Source organism: Scaptodrosophila lebanonensis, unplaced genomic scaffold (genome assembly GCF_003285725.1).
Source record: "Scaptodrosophila lebanonensis strain 11010-0011.00,11010-0021.00 unplaced genomic scaffold, SlebRS2 tig00000001-arrow-pilon, whole genome shotgun sequence".
Taxonomy (NCBI): Eukaryota; Metazoa; Arthropoda; class Insecta; order Diptera; family Drosophilidae; genus Scaptodrosophila; species Scaptodrosophila lebanonensis.
The window spans coordinates 8,900,084-8,922,541 of record NW_022060529.1 but is presented as its reverse complement, the minus strand read 5'-3'; the positions used below and the strand labels follow the sequence as shown (position 1 = coordinate 8,922,541).

General features: G+C 42.2%; 3 protein-coding genes across 5 annotated transcripts; 2 read left to right on the top strand and 1 right to left on the bottom strand.

Annotated features, from left to right (window-relative positions):
• The first annotated feature begins 2,498 nt into the window (after window positions 1-2,498).
• Window positions 2,499-8,461, top strand: LOC115633628 (spatacsin). Its single transcript, XM_030531063.1, has 6 exons — window positions 2,499-3,608; window positions 3,665-5,113; window positions 5,210-6,679; window positions 6,734-7,845; window positions 7,901-8,062; window positions 8,126-8,461. Exons 1-6 carry the CDS (start codon window positions 2,571-2,573, stop codon window positions 8,343-8,345), a joined length of 5,451 nt encoding a protein of 1,816 aa, XP_030386923.1. The 5' UTR covers window positions 2,499-2,570; the 3' UTR covers window positions 8,346-8,461.
• A 166-nt stretch (window positions 8,462-8,627) lies between these two features.
• LOC115633630 (prohibitin-2) lies at window positions 8,628-11,187 on the top strand. Of its 2 annotated transcripts, none has more exons than XM_030531067.1 (6): window positions 8,628-8,839; window positions 9,137-9,483; window positions 9,547-9,780; window positions 9,889-9,966; window positions 10,030-10,129; window positions 10,908-11,187. In XM_030531067.1, the coding sequence occupies exons 1-6, from the start codon at window positions 8,707-8,709 to the stop codon at window positions 11,021-11,023; spliced, it is 1,008 nt and encodes a 335-aa protein (XP_030386927.1). In that variant the 5' UTR covers window positions 8,628-8,706; the 3' UTR covers window positions 11,024-11,187. The 2 variants fall into 2 exon arrangements, with proteins under 2 accessions (XP_030386927.1, XP_030386928.1); XM_030531068.1 differs by lacking the exon at window positions 10,908-11,187 and adding an exon at window positions 10,336-10,726 and having other exon boundaries at window positions 8,629-8,839.
• LOC115633629 (kelch-like protein 17) lies at window positions 11,174-22,078 on the bottom strand. 2 transcript variants are annotated; one of them, XM_030531064.1, is made up of 8 exons: window positions 21,911-22,078; window positions 16,385-16,637; window positions 14,983-15,208; window positions 14,059-14,155; window positions 13,735-13,971; window positions 13,222-13,535; window positions 12,384-13,165; window positions 11,174-12,316 (listed from the first exon to the last, which is right to left on the bottom strand). In XM_030531064.1, the coding sequence occupies exons 2-8, from the start codon at window positions 16,408-16,410 to the stop codon at window positions 12,103-12,105; spliced, it is 1,896 nt and encodes a 631-aa protein (XP_030386924.1). In that variant the 5' UTR covers window positions 16,411-16,637; window positions 21,911-22,078; the 3' UTR covers window positions 11,174-12,102. The 2 variants fall into 2 exon arrangements, with proteins under 2 accessions (XP_030386924.1, XP_030386925.1); XM_030531065.1 differs by having other exon boundaries at window positions 14,983-15,166.
• Window positions 22,079-22,458: the final 380 nt, after the last annotated feature.

Below are 22,458 nucleotides of genomic sequence, written 5' to 3'. Positions count from 1 at the left end.
AAATGAATGATGCACTTTAATGTGGATTAATTTTTTTAAATTTCAACAAAAAAACTATAATAAGCCATGAAGGACAATTTTTTGTTTATTATTATTTCATAATTGAGAATGTGTAATATTAAGTTGCAGGAGAAAATAAGGGTACCTTTATCTATTATCGTCCCCTTAACCCGACAGGAGATGGGTATTTTAAAATCGATCGGTCTTTGTATAAATATATAATGTGCAAGCTTGTACGGAGCTTTTTTTAAAGGGTAGGATATCCAAATAATTAAAATTTTCACTAAACAATAAATATGCACAATGCGTCAAAATAATAATTTATGCATATGATCAAAATGATCGAAATAGTGCGCCATAATAATGAATGTAGGGTCGACCTCAGAGAGCAAAAAATTGTTTCTACCGATTTGGGGGGAAGGTGGTGGCAATGGGCCACCAATTGCAATTAATAAAATAATAAAAAGAATATCAAGAAAATATCTTAAAATCGTAATTTTGATCAGCTATGAATAAATTTTAAGCCAGTTTTTACAGAGTAATGGTATCATATGATTTTCCTTTTTGAAAATAACTTTGTACATATAAATAAACTACAACACTCAGATGTAATGGATGCTTAGGGTATATAGGCAATTAATTTGTTGCCTTAACTGTATTATTGAACTTTTTAATACAAATTGTCACAAAATCCATTTTTAATGAGTCACTTATACTGCTCTCATTTTTTTTAAATTTTACATGCATATGGTAAGTGCATAAAAAAACTGTTATTTGATTACGATGAATACAACGAATTCAAGAGCGACGTCATAGCTGGTAATGCTCCAAATGGAAGGCAGCATATGCCTAAAGACCTACAAATAAAATTTGCATGCAACATGTGTGATTTTAATGTCAAGCACGAAGCTATCCCCTGCCGCCACAGACCTCGCAAGCCCACACTATTGGACTCGCTGCATGCCAAAGGTATTATGACATACATTTCATTTTTAGATAAAGATGCACACACACACACAGAGATACTCAGCTTTGATATGTGTATTTTTAAAATACAACAAACGAGACTCCCGGCACGCAGTTGGACCCCCACACCCGGACATCTTACAATATATTTGTATATATTGTGTGCATTCCAATAGATAAAAGGCGACATTTTCGACCGTTTCGCGATGATGTAAGCCATGAAAGTCGCGATGCACATGGACAGCGGGTGAGGCTCACCATGTGAGACTAGGGAGCAGGACCGGACCATCCTTTGGACAGTGCAGGCAATTTTAATCGAATTTGATTTGTGCGTAACTTAATATTAAAGGCATGTGTACGTGTTCTGTACAAGCTGCAGGGACAACCGGTTTTATTGGCCACTGGCAACTCACCCGCTTATAGCACAAACTGCACACAACAGAGCTCTACGCTCCATAAAGCTTTTCGACTATTTGTAAAGTGGCCAAAACGGTAACAAAAACGGCAGCAACATCAGCTCAAACCACAGAAACAACAAAAAGAGCCACAATTTCGGCTTGTTTTGTGTATGTATGTGTTCGTTTGGCGGCTTCTTTCCTCATAAACGATAAAGAATAATTATGCCGCTGCATATTAAAAAAATAAAAACTTTAAATATCAACTTACGCAAGCCGCAAGCGTTAAGGTGTACATAGTTGTACGTCTCTTTTGGGCAACTCTCATATATTTATGTACATAAAATATATAAATGTGTAAATGCTTTTTATATACTAAGTAGGTAGAATGTGCTGGCAAAGATACGCGTGTGAAAATTATTAATAGGCCCAACATCAGGTTCATAGGTTTGTACAGGTTTCTAAGCCAAAGAAAGTGTTTGGTGGTGGTCTTGTAAGCTAACCAATTCTTAGAAAAACATATTTAAATGGTCACACATGAATGTTGTAACTTTTTGCCCTGTACTTGAGTTATTTAGTAGCTTTTTGAGATCTTAACCACCTTGAAGTTTGTAAACGGATGTTGTAAGCCCGCGCGTAACTCAAACAATTGCAAACCTTAATATTTTATAAGCGTCAGCAACTGAACAAAATTCTCGCTAAACACAATTATTTTAACTTCTCAAGCCTTACATGTTGCTGAACTTGGGCCCATCGCTTCCTGCAATTATTAAAGTTTGCTTGAGGTTGCTGATGTGCCTGATGTCTGTGTGTGGCGCTTAAGGTGTTGGGTTTCCAGGGACAAAACAGGAAAGTTGATACTGCCAACAAGGACCGCAGTCCATATGTCGCCACACTTCAAGCATTGAACTTTCGAAATACGCGCGCGTAAAGGTTTAAAAAACTACTCGGTACTTCATTGGACAGTGTACTCGAATGCTGTCTGGCAACACTGCAATTCTCTTATCACGGTGCCGAGAGCATTGCCAGCTGATATTTATGAGTTGCTTTTATCAAAACAGACCAATCGCAGCTGTTTAGCTGTTGCTTATTATTATTGTTGTCTATGGGTCCCAAACAAAGGAACGCCCGCACCTTTTCCAAAGATGTAAAAACGCATTCATTATCGTAAAAAAAAACAAGTGATTCATCATTCCACACGTGTTCAAGATGCATTCCGCTCAGGCACGCGATAAAATCTTTAAATCCTGGTCAGGTATCAGTGAGATAACGATTATTAAGGAGGTCGCCACCAAAGGCGAGCACATAGAGTATTGCATCGAATACTGGGCGCGTAAACGCAACCTAACCCCAGCAGAATATCGCCACTACTTCTACGATGTCGTCCAGGCCTATGTCCAGCGTCTGCTCTCTGAACGTCTCGTTTTGAAGGCGGAAAATGTGATCCGCAATGTGGACAGGGATGTGAAGTGCTTCTTCTATCAGTACGCTTGCGAGTGCCAGAATGCAGATCTCAGCGACTTTGTGCTTGATCATTTACGCTGCAGATATTCGCAGCTCTATGCTGAGGAGGAACCAATCCTGCAGTATTACTGGACGCTGGTCCAACAGTTACGCGAATGTAGCTCCTTGCTAGACAAATACAAAGCTCAATTACCGCGGGTGCACATTGAAGCGCTGATGACACTGCCGGAAACGACAATGCAACGTCTGCTAGTCGAACTCTACTTTCTTAATGAAAATGATCAGCTACTAACCGAGTTAAACAAGGATATTGTCTGGCAGCATTTGGTGAATACTCAGGACAATGATAAATTACGGTGCTGGTTCCTCTTCAATGATACTTCAAAAAAGCAGGTGGGGACTACACCCCTGGAGCAGGCATATGCCACATGGAAGATCGAACCCACCATGTACGAGTATGCACTGGACAATCTAAAGGATCCATGTGAGCCAATACGCAACTACTTTGCCCGGGCTGGCTTTATCTTTGCCAACGACTCTGGAGATATGACAACATTATTGCGTCGACTCTGCACGATGTGCTGTCTTTCAGAGAACCAGGATATGCTCAGCAAGCAGCCACTGACCCGACACATTATCGAGCGGGGTCACTACACACTATTGCTGCTACATTGTGTGCCCGTTGAAGCGTTGGAGCAGCTAGTGGGCGAAAATGATCCACTGCTCGAGCTCATTATTGATTTGAAGTCACATTCGCTGACGGAGCGAACAGGCTTCGAGACCGTAAGCATAACAGTAATTAGTAGTGCCCTCTTGAGGTAATTTATTTTTCTTTGCAGCTATCTAAGAGCGTTCAGACTTATCTGGAACAGACACATAATGCCGTCGAGTCGATCGAAGAGCATCCATTGCTGATTTTCTACGACTTCCTTTGCCATGAGCCCAGCATCGCCGCACTCGAGAGTTTTCTCTCTTCTAGTAATTTGAGTCGCGTACCCTATCTAAAATCACTGATGTTACGCTTTGATCACGGTCCCAGTCAGATGCCGTCACTGCCCACACCTCATGAACTGTTTTTCAAATTTAAAAACATCAATTTTGCAAGCTTGGCCTCTGCAGCCGGTGTTGGTGAAATTGCCAGTTTCTCGAATACGCGACTCTGCCAACGCTATGCCCGTAAGACGCAGCTGAACTACACACACTATCTGAAGCAACATCGTAGTGCCTATGCTGTCTACTACTTTTTGATTGAGCAGCTCCAGCTTTATGGCCAAATAACACGAACACAACTCTTTCACGTTTGCGAAACGGTCACCGAACTGGCTCTGCAACATGCCGGCGACAAGGATCTTGTCGCACATTGTGTGGCTTGCTGTGAAATGCTGGGATTCGATACGCAGCATCTGCGCCGCTTGCTGCTGCTGCAGAAATTGCTTTCCTCGTCCACGGAGCATTCCAGCTATGCCGAATCCTTCAGCCGTTGGGATAATGCACTTCTCGAGCAATTGAAGGCCAAGCCCATGCAATTCCCGCTGGAAGGCTACCAAGCGCTAATGGGCCTAGCCGCACGCAATACTCAGGGCTGCTGGCCTGCTGCTTTACTGCAACATTACGCTGCTGAGAACGATTGGTGGCATCTGTTGGTGCTCCTTCAATACTTTGATCTGCCGCTCGCTGAGCTTAAAAGACACTTGGATCATTTTAAATACAGCACAATGGGCGTTCATTTGTTGCGTGCCCTCAGCTACGATTTCGGCAGCGAGCGCCAACACAGACGCGCACGTCGCTCCGATGGCCAGACAAACTCGTCTCAAGAAACCATAACCAACACGTCGCAAAGTTCGAGTCAAGATGCAAATTTTCAGCTGCTGCAGAGCAGCGCTAGCCATTCCACCTGCTGTTTGCTCACCCAAGCTGCACAACAAGATCTCTTTGCTATAATTTTGTGTAGCAGCAACAACTTGCCGGATGAACGTATAACCGAAATAGGGCGATTCCTCGAGCTCATGCAAGGCACTGGACCCCAAAGCACCTGTTTGAATCTTCTAAAGCAATGCGTCAAGCAGCAGCTGCCGATTCTGGCTGTGCTCGCTGCAACGGTCAGTAGTCAAAATGTGGACTGGTGCTGGCTAGTGTGGCTCTCTGTCAGCACGGGTAAGTGGTCGAACTTACTGCGCGAGTCATCTAAATTGAATTCAGAGCTGGAATTTGTTTGGTCCGTCATCCGTGGAGCTGTTAGCGGTGGACATGTGAATGCATTGCTGCATAGTTTCAACATTTTTCAACAGGTGAGTCCTTTTATTATATTTACGAGTAAATAGTATACCCTGCACCCGCCCCTCTCTCTCTCTCTCTCTCTTATTATCTATAACTCGCCCTTTTAGAATTGCAATTTCGTTCCCCTTTGCCGATTTCTTCAACTGACGGCTCATCAGCAGGACTTTAGCGATACCGCCATTGCTGAGCTACGCCTCTTTTTCTTCTGCTGGAGCATGGATGCTGTAACGTTACCTCTTTGTCCGCTTCTACCACGAAAACAGTTGATGCAACGCTGCATCGGTCTATTACTCATGCAATTACAATTGAACTTTGACTGCATACTTCAGCAGCAAAAATTTCTCGAATGCATCTGTCGCTCCGATGTGGGTGACATCTGCGATCTGCTTGACTTTTGTCTGTTGCATAAAGCCTTTGGCGTATCCGCCAGCTGGATGGATAAACTCTCTATTAACTTCGAACTTCTCGTGCGCCACGATAGCCCCGAATACATGCGATTGGTTGACGCACTAACTGAGGCAAAGGCCTATAGTGAGGCAGTTCAGTTGGTCACGATGCTGCAATTGCCTGTCTGTGATATTATATCTTTGAAATGGGTGACGGAATATGATGCAGGTGTACTGCATCCTTATGCCATCTATGAGAAGGAAATTGAAGACTATGCACTGCCACCGGCCATCCTCGTAAATTTCTTCCTACACGCAGCCGGACAGGAGAACGCGGCCTGTCTACGGAAGTACGAGTTACTTCAGAGCGCGCTGAATGTCATAAAACAGCATCATTTGTTTCCCAACGAGTCCTTTGATCGCGATCAGATCGAATATGACATGGTGCTATGCTATCTGAATTTGCCCGACGATATGGCACAATTAGCAAGCATTTACCACTCGGAATACTTCGAGCAAATTATGATGCAGGAGCGTTGTGTGCTTTACAAGTCATTTGTGGAGCTTAAGGAGCTGGCGGGCATAGATGATCTCAGCATAAGTGTCGCGTCCAAAGCCACACTGACACCGTCAATGGAACAGCGTCTGGAAATGTTGCTGAACATGCTGCTGGACAAGGGCGATATAGTGGAAGCATTGCGATTGCAGGAATTGTTTGAGTTTCGACCGAACGATCTACGTTTTATTGTTTTCTCCATGGCCCTCGCTGAAGGTGTCACATCGATCTTTAATCTGTCCACCAAGGAGCGCCAACTACTTGCAGAAATTGAAAAGGGCGCCTATTCCAAGTTTAACAGGCTGACGTTGAATCAAAGCCTGCTTGCCCGATGTAGTAGCGATCTCTCAGACAGCTGCTCTACACTTGAATTCGAGGAGATACCGCCCAAGGAGAAGCAACAAACCTTAGATACACTACTAGGCATTGGTTCAAAACTAAAGCATGGAGTGGAGTTAGGTAAACGCATCGTCTTAGCATACAGGGCAGCCATGTATCTGGACAAGGAGTACTTGGATGTCTTGCGAACCAAGGATGTGAGCGTGCTTTTGAAAAGTGCAGCCGAGGAGGATTGTCTTCAGCGGCTGATGGTAGTCAGCGACATACATATATCAACGCGCCTGACTGAAAAAGAGGTAAGCCATTCAATTGCCATTAAACTGAAAGGAGTTAACATATTTCTTCTACAGATTGCCGAAGCAATTGCCTTGGAGCTGACGACCTGCATAGTGCGACCACGTTTCTACATCTTCCATGCCAATCAACAACCACGGAACGCACCCAGAAACGCCGACCTATGGGGCTACAACATCGATCGTGACTTTCACCTATTTCTAGAATTGACGCCCAACACTACAATCTTAGGTCAACAATTGCTCGACTATTGTGACGCACTCAAGGCGTATCGTCGCTATCAGGACAACAAACCCTACGAGGAGAGTGAAGCATTTCAGCATCTATCGGAAATTATTACACGGTACGGTTTACCTGCCTCTGTGGCTTCTAATACGTCCACCACTGCTGGTGCTGGTAGCTCTCTGTTGCCGCAGGTCTTATCCAATAAGAAGCACAATCAAATCTACGTTGAACTGCTCATCAAGGCCCACCATTGTTTTGTGCATGAGTGCTCAATGGAGGGCATTGCGAACGTGTTGCACCGAGCCAAGGCTCTAAACACGCTGCTTAAAAAGGCAAAATCCTGGTCATTGATTGTGCGCATGCTGATTGGCATAGCACGCTATCGCGAGATGTTTTACTGTTTCGATGCGTTGATAGAGAATGAGGAATTCGAATGCCTGCTTGGCCAATTCGATGAGGGCCAGAAATGTGGTTTGCGCCAAGCGATAATCTCCTATTTGCGTGAATATAATCCAAAGAACAGCAAAGAGCTCCTGCGACTAGCTGCATTGCATTTTTTGATGTACAAGGAGCTCGCTGAGATGTGGGAGCAGGAGGCACGAGATGTGCTGAACAAAGTGCGATCCCTATCAGAGTTAGCGGCGGGTCCACCACTGGAATCGAGCAAAGCTCAGCTGATCAAGTTGAAGTGTTCGACAGAAGTTCAGGCACTGTTGCAGCAGGCATTGGAGAACTACACCCACGCTACTGAAAACTATTTGCTGGACAATAAACTAATGCAGGCACAGCAGAGTGTGGCGAAGGCTGAATTGGTGGCAATGCAAATAGATCTTTGCAACAAAGCACTGGAGAAACGTTCACACAATGTTGCCCAGCTTTGTGTGAGCGTCATAAGTGTGAAAACGCGCGATGAATTCCGCGAGTTGGCCAACTCGGAGTTAAGGTGAGAGTTAACTATCATTTAATACTTCTGGGCTAATTTTGTACTTGATTTATAGTGTGGCGCAAACGTTGATACTGAGTCGCGCCTATAGTTACGATATTAATTGGAGCGAGGCCCTGCTTTCGCAGTTTGTCTTGCTTCAAAAGCAAAATTTCTTGAACGACTACCAGTACCATCAGCGCATAAATGATGATGTTATTGAACAAGTTGTCAAAGGGTACTTACCAACATCTTTAACGATTCCAGAGTTTGAGTTTTTTAAGTCCATCTTTTATTTCAGTTATGTGTTGTACACCCAAAACAATGTCTCAAATGCAAAACATCAAGAATCTCTCTCCCAGCTGGTGGAACTTATACAATCAGTTACACTGAAATACAGACTTGCTTCCATTTTGGACCTAAAGTCTATTGTGCTGTCCTTGATTAACAGCTCGGTAGTCCACTATTTACGAGACACGAATTTTGGGAGGCATGAAAGCCACAACGTTGCGGATATGTGACAAACGATTATTAGTTCAAATGCTTTAATTTACCACAGTTTTTGCTGTACCACTGCAATTTGTTATTCATATGATATTACACATAATTCAAAAATAAATTTAAAAGTTACTCGAAATCTAAAAATTGTCATTCACTACTGCCGTTTACATGACGATAACGCAATGACATCGATAACATCGATGGGCTGGAAGTAACCGATACCCTGGTGCAGAGCTACTCATTTGCTGGCAGAAGTAAATAACGTGCGTGCTTTTTTTCTTATTTCATTTATTAACAGATATAGAGTTCCAAAAGAGAACCTGCTAAATTTTAGATTTTCAGTAACTTTTATTTATCCTACCTCTTAACAACGCAGACAATATGGCGCAAAGCAAACTGAACGATCTTGCTGGTAAGCTAGGTAAAGGTGGCCCACCTGGATTGACCATTGGACTAAAACTACTGGCAGCAGTCGGAGCAGCCGCATATGGTGTCAGCCAATCCTTGTACACCGGTAAGAAATGATCAATTTGTTCACATTGTTGAAAATTTAAAGAAAATTGCAAAAACAAGTCGCCCGTAGCGGCATGTGCACTTAACCTCAAACTGTGTCTGTGTATTTGAGTGCGGCATGCAACTATGGGTTTCATAACTTGTTCAGATTCTTGCACAATGCTGTGATATGTGTTGTTAATCGTGTATGCGTGAACTGTGTGAATAATGTTTGAACTAGGGATGCACTCAAACCTAGCTCCAAAAGGTGATTCTTTAGTAATTACATAACTACTATGCCCTGCTTTTCTCTTTTTAGTCGACGGTGGCCACCGCGCAATTATCTTCAACCGCATTGGCGGCATTCAGAATGATATATACACCGAGGGCTTACATTTTCGCATTCCGTGGTTCCAATACCCCATAATCTATGACATTCGCTCACGCCCACGCAAAATTTCGTCCCCCACTGGTTCAAAGGACTTGCAAATGATCAACATTTCGCTGCGTGTGCTCTCGCGTCCAGACTCCCTACGCCTGCCTGGTCTGCATCAGCAATTAGGTGTCGACTACGACGAAAAAGTGTTGCCCTCCATTTGCAACGAGGTGCTTAAGAGCGTGATTGCGAAATTCAATGCTTCCCAGCTGATTACACAGCGCCAGCAGGTGCGCATATTAAGTTACAATTGCTGGAAGATCGATTTTTCATGATTGTTTTGGTTATTGCAGGTTTCGCTGCTGATACGCAAGGAGCTGGTGGAACGGGCTCGTGACTTTAACATTATCTTGGATGACGTTTCGTTGACTGAGCTGAGCTTTGGCAAGGAATACACCGCTGCCATTGAAGCAAAACAGGTTGCACAGCAGGAGGCACAACGTGCTGTCTTCTTTGTTGAGCGGGCAAAGCAGGAGAAACAACAAAAAATTGTCCAGGCTGAGGGTGAAGCCGAAGCAGCCAAAATGATATCCTTTGCAAACAAACTTTCTCATATAAAATTTTTACATATTCACAGTCATTCCATTTTTTGATTTCGAAATGCATTTGGTTTTTGCCTTAACTGTTATGTTTACTTAGGTCTGGCCGTCAAACAGAATCCAGCTTACTTGAAGCTTCGTAAACTGCGTGCTGCCCAAAGCATTGCGCGGACGGTAAGCTTGAAATTTTATATTTGAATTGATCACCAACTAATCTGTTTCTTTTGATTCGTTTAGATTGCCAATTCCCAGAACAAGGTATACCTGTCGGCTGATAGCTTGATGCTAAACATTCAGGACTCTGGCTTCGATGACATGACTGAGAAAGTTTACAAAAGTAAATAGATCGTTTCATAAAGTTAAACGCATCATATGATTAACAAAAAACAGTTAAATTTTAAGTTGTTTTTGGGTTTAACTATTGACCTATTTTTATATAAATGTAAAATCATAGCACCATAACGATCAGATAACGCGATTTACATAATCTCTTTTTGCCTTCAACTTCAACGGTTCTTCTCCCCTTTTACATGCGTAACGCAGTTGCAGGCGATTTGGATTAAAAATTTGGCGCGTGTCAAACAGATTTATTTCTTGTTATTTAATTGTATGAGCAGTCATTTGTTTTCAAATGCTATTATGATGTACGCTCTGCATTTAAGCTAGTGCCTAAGAACCGTTTAGTTTTATCCTACAGTTAAGCGGCGCGTCTTCATTTTTCACGAATTGTGTGGCCCGTCTCGTGCCGTGTATGTGCTCTGCCATTTGAAAATAGTTTCATCTCACATTACTTTTCAATTGCAAACGCTCAGCACGCGAGTCGCGCTAACAGTACGTGAAGAGAGAAGCGACGCAGAAGCGGCGCAGCATTTAACATCCAATCATACCCATCAAATATAAATTGATAATAAATGCGTGATGTAAACTGTCAAAATATCATCAGTCTGTTCCTAAACTGCGTGTAGTTTACTTTTTAGCTTGTAAGTTACAGGCAGCAATTTCTACATACATCACGACACACGCAACGGTCCGAGATTCGTGAAAAATCTGCGTGCACGGCTATCATAATGACAAATACTGTAATCTCAACCACAACTTCCACATCATCGTTTCAGTTGGTACGGGTCTGCCGCCCAATTGGTTCAATGCTCGCAAGTTAGGCTCGGCGCAGGTGGCGACTGAAAATAATGTTGGCAATGTGGCACGCAACACCGCGGATCGAATGCTCTAAAATGCAGTGAACCATTAAGGAGAAGAAGAATCAATCAAGCTACAAAGTACAAATTACCAGGATCTATGTATATATATAAGCTAGCTGACCTCGATTTCTTTGTTCTTCATTCAGATTTTGACCATGTAAAACAAATAGTTGAAAGCCTTATTTCAAATACGAAACATTTACTTATTATAATTGTATGTATAAAATACATAAGAATAGTACATAAGAGTGTATATTGTATATTTGTATATATATTTATATGTATGTAAATTGTAGGCAGATTAGGTTGCTATCTTGTTTGCAGGCTTAGTGGGCCACTCTTGCGCTTCTGGAATGATTGAAGTTCATGAGGTCTTGACTAGAAACATGTCTCTGTGAGTTTATGCATTTCTCGAAGAATTTCGAGCGTAGTGCAAACGTAATTATGGTAAAAAGTTAGAAGCCTTAAGGCTTCATAGGCTTCTTAATTGATTCGAATTCACAAACTTGAGGCTTCGTTGAGGTTAAAAGAATGTCCAGCAATGTTAATGTGTTTGTCTGATTTCTATAATTCTTGAGCAAACGAGCGCCTGCAAAACGCCTGTTATCGGTTAAGGTGCAGCTATAAACTATAGCTTATACTTGTATGTATGTATTTTTCTCCATATATGTATGTATGTAACTATCCATCGAACGAACAAACAATTAATGCAATTCCTTGAATAGGCGTGGGGTGCGGATTAGCTTAGTTTTTAAATTCAAAAATGTCTCGATAGAGATCAGGCGGTGGCCGGTGGTTTGCTTCCGCCTCCGCCAGCGCTGCTACTCTCACTACCGCTACCACTTCCGCTGCTGGCATTGCTATTGGCGCGTCGGCCCTCGGCAAGTCCGGCCAAATCACGTCTATGGCGGCGCAATGTGGAGCTGGCAGAAGGCGCCGATGAGCTCAGCGCTATGTTGGCTGTGAAAGCAGCTGCCTCAGCCCGTCCAGGCACCACCAAGCTGTTGTTGCTGCTGCTGTTCTGGGTGCTGGTGGCGCCATTAGTGCTGGCCCCCGCTTGGCTGTCGTTCGCTGCAGCAGCGGCGAAGGATTCGCTGATGGTAGCTAAAGGTCATAAATTCGTCGTCTGTACCAATCCGCGCTCCAGATGAAAACATTCGAGTACAGCAGCTCCGACGGAACTGCGGCGCGCAACCATGGCATTGACCACGGTCCACTTATTCAGGCGTGTATCGTAACGCTCTACAGAATTGAGCGAGGACGAGCCATCGTTGCCGCCCAAGGCGAAAAGCGTGCCATCCACTTCGACAACCTCATGCGTGGACCTGCAAAATAGATATGGAAAAGGTTTCAATGTATCCTTTGAAAGACAAACTACAGCCGTGAAAATACCTGCGAGAGTGCATTGCTGCGATGGGCTCCCAACTGTTCCTGCGCAGACTGAAACGTTCGCCACTGGACATACACATAGTGCCATCGTTGCCGCCAATGCAGTAGAGGTGACCATCGGTTGAGGCTACGCCACAGCTGCTGCGACGTGCGGTCATGCTGGGCACGGGACACCAGCGGCCCACACGCGGATCGAAGCGCTCCACACTCGACTGATAGTTGGTGGAGTCGAAACCACCCAGGGAGTAGATGCAATTCTCCAGTACGGCCAGTCGGCAGTAGCGTCGACGCGTGCTCATGGCCGGGCAGGAGCTCCAGATGCCCGTCAGGGGATCGTAGCGCTCCATGCTGCTCAGGCAGGAGGCACCATCGTAGCCACCGCATACATAGATCAAGCCGTCGTATGAGCAAATGCCCAAGCAAGAACGTTTCGTGCCCATGGGCGTTATATTGGTCCACTTATTGGTCAATGGGTTATAGAATTCAGCGGTGGAGAGATCGCTGACGCCATCGTAGCCACCCACCACATACAGCTGCTTGTGCAGTGCCGTAACGCCGGACCGTGAGCGTCGCCACAACATTGGCGCCACCGGTGTCCAGGCATTGGTTCGGGGGTTGTACACCTCGCACTCATTATGAATGGCAAAGAGGCTGCCACCACCGACAGCAAAGATATAGGGCTTCATGCCCTCCGGTCGACGCTCCTGAGTGCGTTGGCTGCTCATCAAGCTGCGCTGCTCCGGCAGTAGATGGTACTTCATGGCCTCCAGTAGCAGTTCCTTGCACTGTAGATACATTTGAAATTATTTACCAACTTTAAGGATGCTCTGCTAATACTTGCACTTGAATCTTCACGAATCAGCGTCTCCGACTCCACACAGGTCATAAGAAAATCGCGGCTAACAAGGGGAAGGCGTACGTGCGACATGAGCTCGGCAATATGTATCTGGCGCGTGGCCAGATTATGCTTTACCCAATTCAGCACCGCAACAAAGACCTTCTCCTCGGAGCTTATGTTCAACTGACTATTAGATATCAAATCCTTGACCTCATCAAAGGGCAACAGCAGAAATTCCTCGGTCCCGACGACCTGTTGGAAATTTTGCAGCGCGTACTTGTGGGAACGCGTGTGCAGCTCCTTACATGAGTGCGCGTCTATTTGGGAAATATGCAATATTAGTAAACATGTTTAAATGGCATAAACATCTTAAAGAAATGCTCTTGAATATAATTTGTTCAGCGAAAAAGGACTTGCAAAGTAGGCTGATGAACGAAAAATGATTGTTTCGTAGAATTTACGTACGATTCTACTTGTAATATCTATAGAGTAACGCTTTTGACTTTGAGGATTTACCTGCAAAACTGCGTATGCCTAGACAGTTTGAGGGATGGAGTTGCCGCAACAGGAATTTGCAGCACGCATCGCGAACAGAGTGCATTTGAAGCAGTCCGGACGCGGGCAGGAGTACCTGAACATTCTGTTCTGTAATGGTTATCTCGCCCGTATACGTGTAATCGATGAGCTGACGAAGCGCAGTGTAATCCACATCGTGCAGTCTCACCAATCCCTGTGTGCGTTCCAACATGTCATCTAAATGGTGAATAACAGTTTCGAGTTAATTGAAGCAGAACATGTCTCGGAGTCTGGGGAGTCTAAGCCCCCAGGCCCCCAACTTACCGTTGAACATGGCATAAAAATACGGCGACACAGAGGCCAGAACCACCTTGTGCGCATGGATTGTCTCAACGCCCACTTCTAGGCGGACATCACAGAGCTGTAATATCGAAACGGAAGCATGCAGAGTTATTGACACATGAAGTGGATGAGAAGCACAGTGCCCTTCCCCGGTTCATCAACCATGCGACAAAGTGTCGATTTACAAATCCGATTAAAGCCAACGCTCGCTAAAGTACGTGCTCAATTTCACCGAGCAGCTCATACATCCCTCGAATCCTTATGAATCGTTCACTCCTGCTCGTAGCCTGAAGCAGCAGACGCCGCCGACACTGTCTGATGCGTTCTAAATGAATAACACTGACAGATTCCCCAACTCCACACCCCATCCATCCCGCAAACAGTTGCAAACAGAATCCATTGCGAGTCGGTGCCCTCGATTAAAGGCAATTTTTAATGTCTTCCTACTTTTACTAAAAAAAATTGTCGCGTAATGGCTTCACCTACGCGGGAGAATGGAGGCACGGAGAATGGTGGGAGGCGGCAGTCAGCCTTTATCAGCATGCTAGGCATCACTAAACGGCAATTTTCCCTATTAGCTCATCAAGCTGTGGGCCGACTAGAGTAGGCAATTAATTGGTTTTTTGCTGAAAAAATTATGCCACGCGAGGCACGCAAGCAAGCGCGTTAGTTGCCATTGCCATTGACCCATGAGGCCCCGAGCCATAGAACACCAATTTTAAATGCTTATGCTTTAATTAAGAATCACACACACACATAACACTATTTATAGCGATACGACCCCACAAAGAAGTTATGTTCGCGCCTAATGGTAATTAATAATGTACCCACTGATTGACTAGTGTTGAGTGGCAGTTCTTCATAATATGTACATACATACATACATATGTAAGTATTTGTACGTACCTGTGCATTCGTTCGCATCTGATTAATGGCCGCAAAGGAGGCAATGCAATGGCCAGGATTCTGATGATGTGCCTGGGGCAACACCTCCTCATTGGGTCCTGGTGGGCTCAAATCGCTGGGTGTTTGTGTTGAATTGTTGCTGGTTGTGGTGACATCCTCGTTGTTCCCACTGGCCTCTGTGGACCTAAAAAGTACATGTGAGAATGCTACAGTCAATCTCGCTCTCCTGATCAAAAAAAAAAAAACAAATAAAACCAAAAAGATACATAAATGAAAAAACGTGATTGATGTAATCAGCGACTTAACAATATTTTTGTTTCTCAGGCACTTACGCTAGCATGCAATTCCTTGCCCTTTCTTACCTGACCCTATATCTCTTCAAATTTCTGGCCCTAACAAAAGGCATTGTATGTAATATTTATTCTTCTGTTTACTGGATTTTCACAAATTATTGAAGATTATCACAAATTTTCCTGACATACTAAAGGAAAATTAATATGCATATTCATGCAAGCTCTGGTTTGTCAAAGTCTCTCGAGTTCGAGTTGGCAGCTCTATGCCTAATAATTTGTGGAGTAAAATCAAATTTTAAAGTAGCACCGCCTTTGAAATTAGGCAACAAAATAAATGAAAATAAAGCACTAATATAATAATTCTTAAATTCTTTAAACATCTTTTCACTCAGGTATTTTTAAACATGAAGGAACTTTTCTAAAAAAGTATTCGAAAACTTAAACTTTGTATAAATAATATCTTGTAAAAATATGGATATCAAATAAAGTTAAGAACAGAACCATTTTGATGATGAATAAATGATAAATAATTGCAATATTTAAAAAATAATAATTAATAAGTATTAATGAATATTTTATATTTTATTTTTTGCATGTAAGTAAAATTAAAGCATTTATTCAAGATAATCCTTATATTACCCCAATAATACATGGATTTTTAGCGATTCTTATATAATAAGAAAATAGTAAAGCTGTTTTGAAATGTAATCAACCCTTTTAGTGAACCAACAATTACTCTCTTGCGGATTCAAGGCTTTAATTTCATGACTGCTTAGAAAGCATAGGTATGGGTTTATTTATTCCTAGCGTTTCCACTTAAAGTCGAACATTATTGATGATTATGTGTCGCCAATATGACGCCACCTCCCCTTACCCCTCACACTTCAGACAGACTGTCAGACATGGCGGTTGAAAAAATTATGTATGTTTTGATTTTGAGGGTTACTCCCAACGACGCAAAAGGACAGTCGTTTGACAGGGTTGGTGTCTGTGCTAAATCATAAAATATGAATGAAATTCAGAAGGAATGTGGCATTATCTTTCACGTACCATCAGGCATGGTTTATTTTAGTTTCTGCACTACCCAGAGCTTAAGTTTGTTTACTTACTGATTGGATTTCACTGGCAAAAACATTTTGCCGAATAAATGCGTTTCCTTTTGGGCTTATCGCAACAGTTTCAGGTTTGTTGACGCAGAGACGAACGTGCCACCTCTTAAAACATCTCAGCAAGGTTCAACTTCAAATACTTTCAGTTGGTCCTGTTTGCCTTTTTGTATTGCTCAATTGTTGGTCTGAGCTTTTTGGTATGCTCCCTAAAATGTGTCAGTCTTTTATTTGGCAGTTTCCTTTTGAGTTGCAGCTGTGGGTGGTGGATAGAGAGTAAAAATCAATAAGTATGTAGCTTGTAATTGACGCCCACAATGTACGTTAAACACGATATTTAGGTCAAGCTTTATGCGTGACGGTTTGAGGGTAGCTATAAAAAAAATAAATAGAAAAAAAAAACGCTCGTTCTGACGAAATGATATCATCCTGGCTCATTTCTGGCATGTGAAAGTGAATAGCATCCGAGCAGCTAGAAGAAAGTAGGTTAAGTGCTAATACTTTAAAAGACACCCCCCATGACCCACACACCAAACACGGGTACAAGAAGCTGCGGTTTCGTGGCTCCGCATCTATTGTTGCCGTTAAACTATTGTTGTGGGCATAGTCTCAGTTGTGTTTCCACAATTTGCCGTATTTGGGTTAACTTGCGTACTGATGATGATGAAGGCAGTCCTTACATGCCAGCTCACAGGATATGGTAGAGAAATATTATATAGTAGTACTTGTATGTCACATGCAATTTGCGCATTTGCCAGCCGCTTTATGTTTGACTAATTGCACTTCCAGCCCACTTAGTTGTGTGTGTGGTTGTGCGGCTCTACTTACAGGCACTTTTTGCACCACAACAGTTGTTGTTGCTGTAGGCAGGTGCCCCCGTCAGCAGTTTCAGCTTTCGGTTTCGGTTTATTTAGACAATTTGAGTGCCGACTGCATTGGGCACAAATATTTATTTATGGCTGGAAACCGAAACGCACGCAATGCAAAAACATAAAAATTTCTTTTGCTGTCTGTCAACAGTTTAGGGAAATGAATTTACGAATATTCTATGCACTTACAATTATAAAGTACAATTTCCACCAATGAATATCGATAAGAAAAGTACTAAGCTTTCAATTGAAGTGGAAATAAGATTAGCTCATAAACTCTTCCCCCCAAGCCGGAAATTTCAGAAGAATAAAAAGAAAAAAATGAAAAAAAAATTAATAATGTATGTCCCACCCGTATCACTACTGGTGGTTTTCTAAGCGTATAAATCTGACGTATTGAAATCTAACAAATATAAATACGGACTTTTCTTTATTTCCCTAGGCAAACCATGTTTTGAAATAGAATTTCATTCTACAATTCGTTATTTAAAGAAAACTTCGTGAAAATTTCAATTAAATATTCACTCGTCAACTTTATATAAATCGATAATGCTCCTCTTTATATGAATATAAGTACGTGCATGTTTGTATAAATCCCACATAGCATGTGGGATACATATATACATACTTATGTATATTTATAAAAGACATACCACGCTTCGAAAGTTCTGGGGTCAACAAAACGAGAGATAGCCCCAGTACGGCATAAGTACTTATAGTATAATGGTTATTGGGCGGCATGTGTGATTGTCTGTGTGAAATCAACGTTACGAATTTTAACGGTGCATTAAAACAAAACTTTACAAATACCAGCAACAAAAAATGTATAAATCTACAAATTTCACTTTGCTGAGCGCGTAACAAAACACAACAAATTAACGACAATTTCAGCTGCAAACAGAAAACAGCAAACAGCGGCCACTGCCTCAGTGGCTGACTGACAAGTTGCACACATTAAAAAAAAAGACAACAGCAACAACAACAGCATTAACACCAACAACAATAACAACAACAACGTGACGAGCGACCAACTAAAGCGGCACGCCATGCTTGAGGGCGCAATTGTGCTGGGAGCAATGGCCGGACCATTCCAACCCCCGCACGAGCGGCTAATACCAGACAAGAAGCCCAACACACGGGCCACTATTTAGTTCACTTAACTGCCCACCGGAATTGTTTCAAAACGGACTTGACACATAAACTCGTGAGGAACAGAACGAAATGAAATTTAACACAACAAAGGAAAAAGACCAAAACCAAAAACACAACAAACGCTCACAAGCCTGCACATACGCAGCCACACGGAGAAAAATAGGAAGACGAAATCTAGACGGAATGCGACTTAAATTTATTCAATTTCGAACATTAAATTATTGAGTATGTTTCCCTTTTGAGTTTTCTTTAATTAAATATGAAATAGCTGTATGAAGAATTTCTAAAATTCTATGCAAAAATTGACTAGAATTACCGATTGTGTTATTAAATGCTTTTCAGTTGTTACTTACAAGTATTAGCACTTAATAAATTGTTTCAAGAGTTATCCATAAATGAAAGAATATGGTAGTTTTGTGCGGGATCTTGACAATTTCTGTTCATGTTGCATTACCCATGCAATCCAAAAGATTCACCGAAAATGTTTTGAAGAAAGGGCTCGTTTTAATAACCTAGACTCAAAGGCCAAAACGGCATTATGTGATGGTTTAGAGAACAAAACTCATTTTTATCTGAGTGCACACATTATTGTGTGCATCTTAGTCGATGTGTACGTTTGTACTCCTTTGTTTTGCTATTTGGGGCCACTCGCATGCATTTTGGGTGGGGTCAGTGTTTCATGTGCCATTTGCCAAGCGGAACAAACGGCAACATCTCTGGCATACATGGCGTATGAGCAACGTATGCCGACCGCTGCAACTGCAACTTGTAACTGTAATCGAAACAGCCCTCCAGGGTCGCTATTTACAGTTTCAACCATTTTTCTGCGGTTGTCTCAATAACAACAACATTACTAACTAGCTGTGCTTTGAAATAGTTAATGAGAATGTTTTGGTTTCGATTTTTTTTACTTTTTACACCCTGCATTTAAAAGCTGTGAACCGAGTATCTTGAAATTGCTCAGATGATGGTTACAATTAAAGATGCGTCCAACCTGTGGTCCTATCTATTTAGATTCTCATCCAAATGTCTTATGCCCAATAGTAATGCTAAATTTCTGAGATTTTTTCTGCAGTTTACTTCCTGAATTAAAAATACTATATAGTATTAAATCACCAATTTTAATTTTATTTAAAGTATAAAAAAACGATTCAATTTGTGCACAAACAGGACAAATTCATTTTTCAAGCCTTCCGACTTATCTTAGGCGTGTGGTGTAGACTAATTACTAAATAATATATCCTTGATGAGCTGTATAAAAACTGCACCTAATATTTTATCATTAATTGGGATATGTACTGCGAATACAAATCTGTGTATATGGCAGTATTGGCTCTTCTTTATTATTCTACTATTCCAAATATTTCTTTTGCATTTTGTTATCAAATTTTGTTTCCTCTTATTTATGCGTTTATGTCAATTCTTAGTATTTAACAAAATTTGAAATTAAATTTTAAGCTTTTTGAATGTCGAACTTATGACTTTTTATTAAATTTGTTTTTGTATACTTAAGTTATGTCATTGACAGCTTTTGTTCTCACAGCAAGGTGCTGTTTTCGTCTTAGGGGTGGTTGTCTATTTATGGCACACCTAACGGAACTGACAACAATGTTTTACAAGCACGCACACATACGCCCTATAAATAAGTCCAGGAAGTGCTCATCCTGGTAACCCTTGCGGCCTTGACGACATGCTAAAATACTGTAAATTTGTTGTGAAGTCGTTGCGGAAAATGCTGAAAAATATAGCAGCTTCATTGCCTCTCAATATTTTCGACGTGACTAAAACCAAAATATATGGAATAAAAAACCAAGCTCTGGAAGCAAAGCTAAATATAAATGTATATTAGTCGTTAAAAAAAACAGCAGCCAGAAAATAAACAGTCACTCATCTTTGGCTACAGTCAGCAGTCGAAGTTGCGGGACGGTGCGGTTCGGCCGACACCGCAGACTTGATCGCAGCGTGTGTGTGAAATTCAAATTAACAACCAAATGAGCTACAAACGTATGCGCCCCACGTAGGCCAAAGCGGCCAGTAGGTAACGGCAGAGTCGGTGGCAGCCGCAGCAGCATAGGTGGGGGGTGTACTGGGGACGGTACTGGGAGCAGTGTTTGTCGCCATTCAGCAATATTTTCTGACGGCTGGCGATAACGACAATATGTGCAAACATTGAACCGGTTCTACATAGAGCGCAGACAAATTTGGTGTTATTTGTATACTCTGCGACGGAAGGGTACAAAGAGTCTATTAAGTTAGTGGGAATGTATGAAATGGAAGCAGCACCCATCAAATAAAGTCCAATTAGTACAAAAGTATATATATTCCTGAGCAAGAAGATGAGGAAAATTAAATTTTCAAGCTTCGACCATCTCCCTAGATATAACTTGGTAAGAAATTCACAACCTACAGAAAATAAACTTTGCTTACGTAGTTTATTCTATCTTTTTTTCAATTTGAAATACAAATTACATTTTGTACAAGCCTTTTGAGAAGAAATTACCAAAGTTTTTTGGTGTGCAGGGTATTCCACTATCAGAACTGAGCGACTGGAACATTCTATCTTGCTTGCTATTGTTATTCTTCTCTTGGAAACAATGGATGGCAGATAAATGTTGAATTTGCAATGGCAACTGGCACGCTTCATTGATGATTAAGCAAGTTAGTAATAATTGCATGCAGTTGACTATATGTTGGCCAATTTGCAATTGTCTTAGAATCAAGGTTAACCGGTTCTGCTGTGCAATTTGTTTAGCAAATTAAGCGGAAATCGAGCGTCTATTCCAACCAAGTTGCATGTTTTGTACGTCTTTAATTCACGATTTATGTATGTAGATTCCCCTACACTCATAAATATTTAGCACATTTAGCGCGTGTGACAGTTGAAGAGCGCTTTTGTAGCCCCCGGCACCAATTCAAGTACCAATTCGTGGTAGCCGAAGAGCAGGCACAAATATGGCAAACAACTAGTGGGAATGTGGGCTAAATAAACAACACCCACAATGATTTCTTTTTAATGCGCATTCAGTAAATATTACACATACGCAACATATGCCCAGCGGGCATAGCTTATGAGCCACCCCTAGGAAAGACCGGCCAGTACACAAAATCCCAATGGCAAGGCAACCCACAGCCTAACGAAAGTGCGAGTCACTAAATAAATGCGCGACTCAGCGGGTAAGTGAGGTAGTGAGTGCCGGCATTTTTATTTTCGTTCCGGGTCGTCAACCCATTGCAGCCAATTTTGAGCGGGAAATCGAAAAACAGCCGTTTTGTGTTTTTGTATAAGGACCAAATATTTGAGCGGCATACTGGACGCGTTTGCGCGTTTATTGCTGTGGAGAGCTTTTCCACCTAGCCCCAAAATGTTAGCCCCCCCCCCAATGCAACCACAAGGACTTCAACTTGTGTGCTGGCACGCACTGTGCAACTTCATTTTTTCACTCCCCCTCTCGCTCACATGTTGTACATATTGTTGAAGGATTCCTTGTCATAAAACTTACTGCCGCACCTTTTTTCGTTGACTGCTTAATTTGCTTCAATTAATTCACTTTCATTCACTTGTAGTTCTCCAGAACACACAGGCAGCGGCGAGTCCTTAATCATACACAGTACAATTTACATGAATTTAACTGTTTTCAAGCCAATTATCCGCTGCTGTGGTCGAAACGCCAGCTTTGCGCAGTCAACAACTTCACTTCACAAAAGCTTAAATGCGACTGAACCGCTGTTGAAAGAGCGCCGTTACAAAAGTTCTGATTGGCAAAGCGAAAGCTTGAAACGGCATGGAATTGAAACACTACAGCGATTGAGGGGGGTGGTTAGCTTACAGCGACTATTGCTTGCGCTGCGCTGTTTAACTACTCGCCTGATAACAGAAAAAGCTTTCAGCAACTTTAACTTAATACCAAGCCGAAACCGGACTATATTACCATATGTTGAGTATTACATTTTCAATTGCAGTCATCTTTTTATACTCTGTACATGAAATATACAAGAGTATATTAGGAGTTTATACTTGTATTTGCGGAAGCTGAAAATGTAACAAGCAAAAGGAGG

What these genes read in the sequence shown, in the direction of transcription:
- LOC115633628 (XM_030531063.1), top strand. Translation starts at nt 2,571, where the DNA reads ATGCATTCCGCTCAGGCACGCGATAAAATCTTTAAATCCTGGTCAGGT. An exon ending in GTTTCAACATTTTTCAACAG is followed by an intron (nt 5,114 to 5,209) that starts GTGAGTCCTTTT and finishes TCGCCCTTTTAG; the next exon opens with AATTGCAATTTCGTTCCCCT. An exon ending in CGCGCCTGACTGAAAAAGAG is followed by an intron (nt 6,680 to 6,733) that starts GTAAGCCATTCA and finishes TTTCTTCTACAG; the next exon opens with ATTGCCGAAGCAATTGCCTT.
- LOC115633630 (XM_030531067.1), top strand. Translation starts at nt 8,707, where the DNA reads ATGGCGCAAAGCAAACTGAACGATCTTGCTGGTAAGCTAGGTAAAGGT. An exon ending in CCCAAAGCATTGCGCGGACG is followed by an intron (nt 9,967 to 10,029) that starts GTAAGCTTGAAA and finishes TGATTCGTTTAG; the next exon opens with ATTGCCAATTCCCAGAACAA. An exon ending in GACTGAGAAAGTTTACAAAA is followed by an intron (nt 10,130 to 10,907) that starts GTAAATAGATCG and finishes TCATCGTTTCAG; the next exon opens with TTGGTACGGGTCTGCCGCCC.
- LOC115633629 (XM_030531064.1), bottom strand. Translation starts at nt 16,410, where the DNA reads ATGTTTTTGCCAGTGAAATCCAATCA. An exon ending in AGGCATACGCAGTTTTGCAG is followed by an intron (nt 13,536 to 13,734) that starts GTAAATCCTCAA and finishes TTTCCCAAATAG; the next exon opens with ACGCGCACTCATGTAAGGAG. An exon ending in TGATTCGTGAAGATTCAAGT is followed by an intron (nt 13,166 to 13,221) that starts GCAAGTATTAGC and finishes ATGTATCTACAG; the next exon opens with TGCAAGGAACTGCTACTGGA.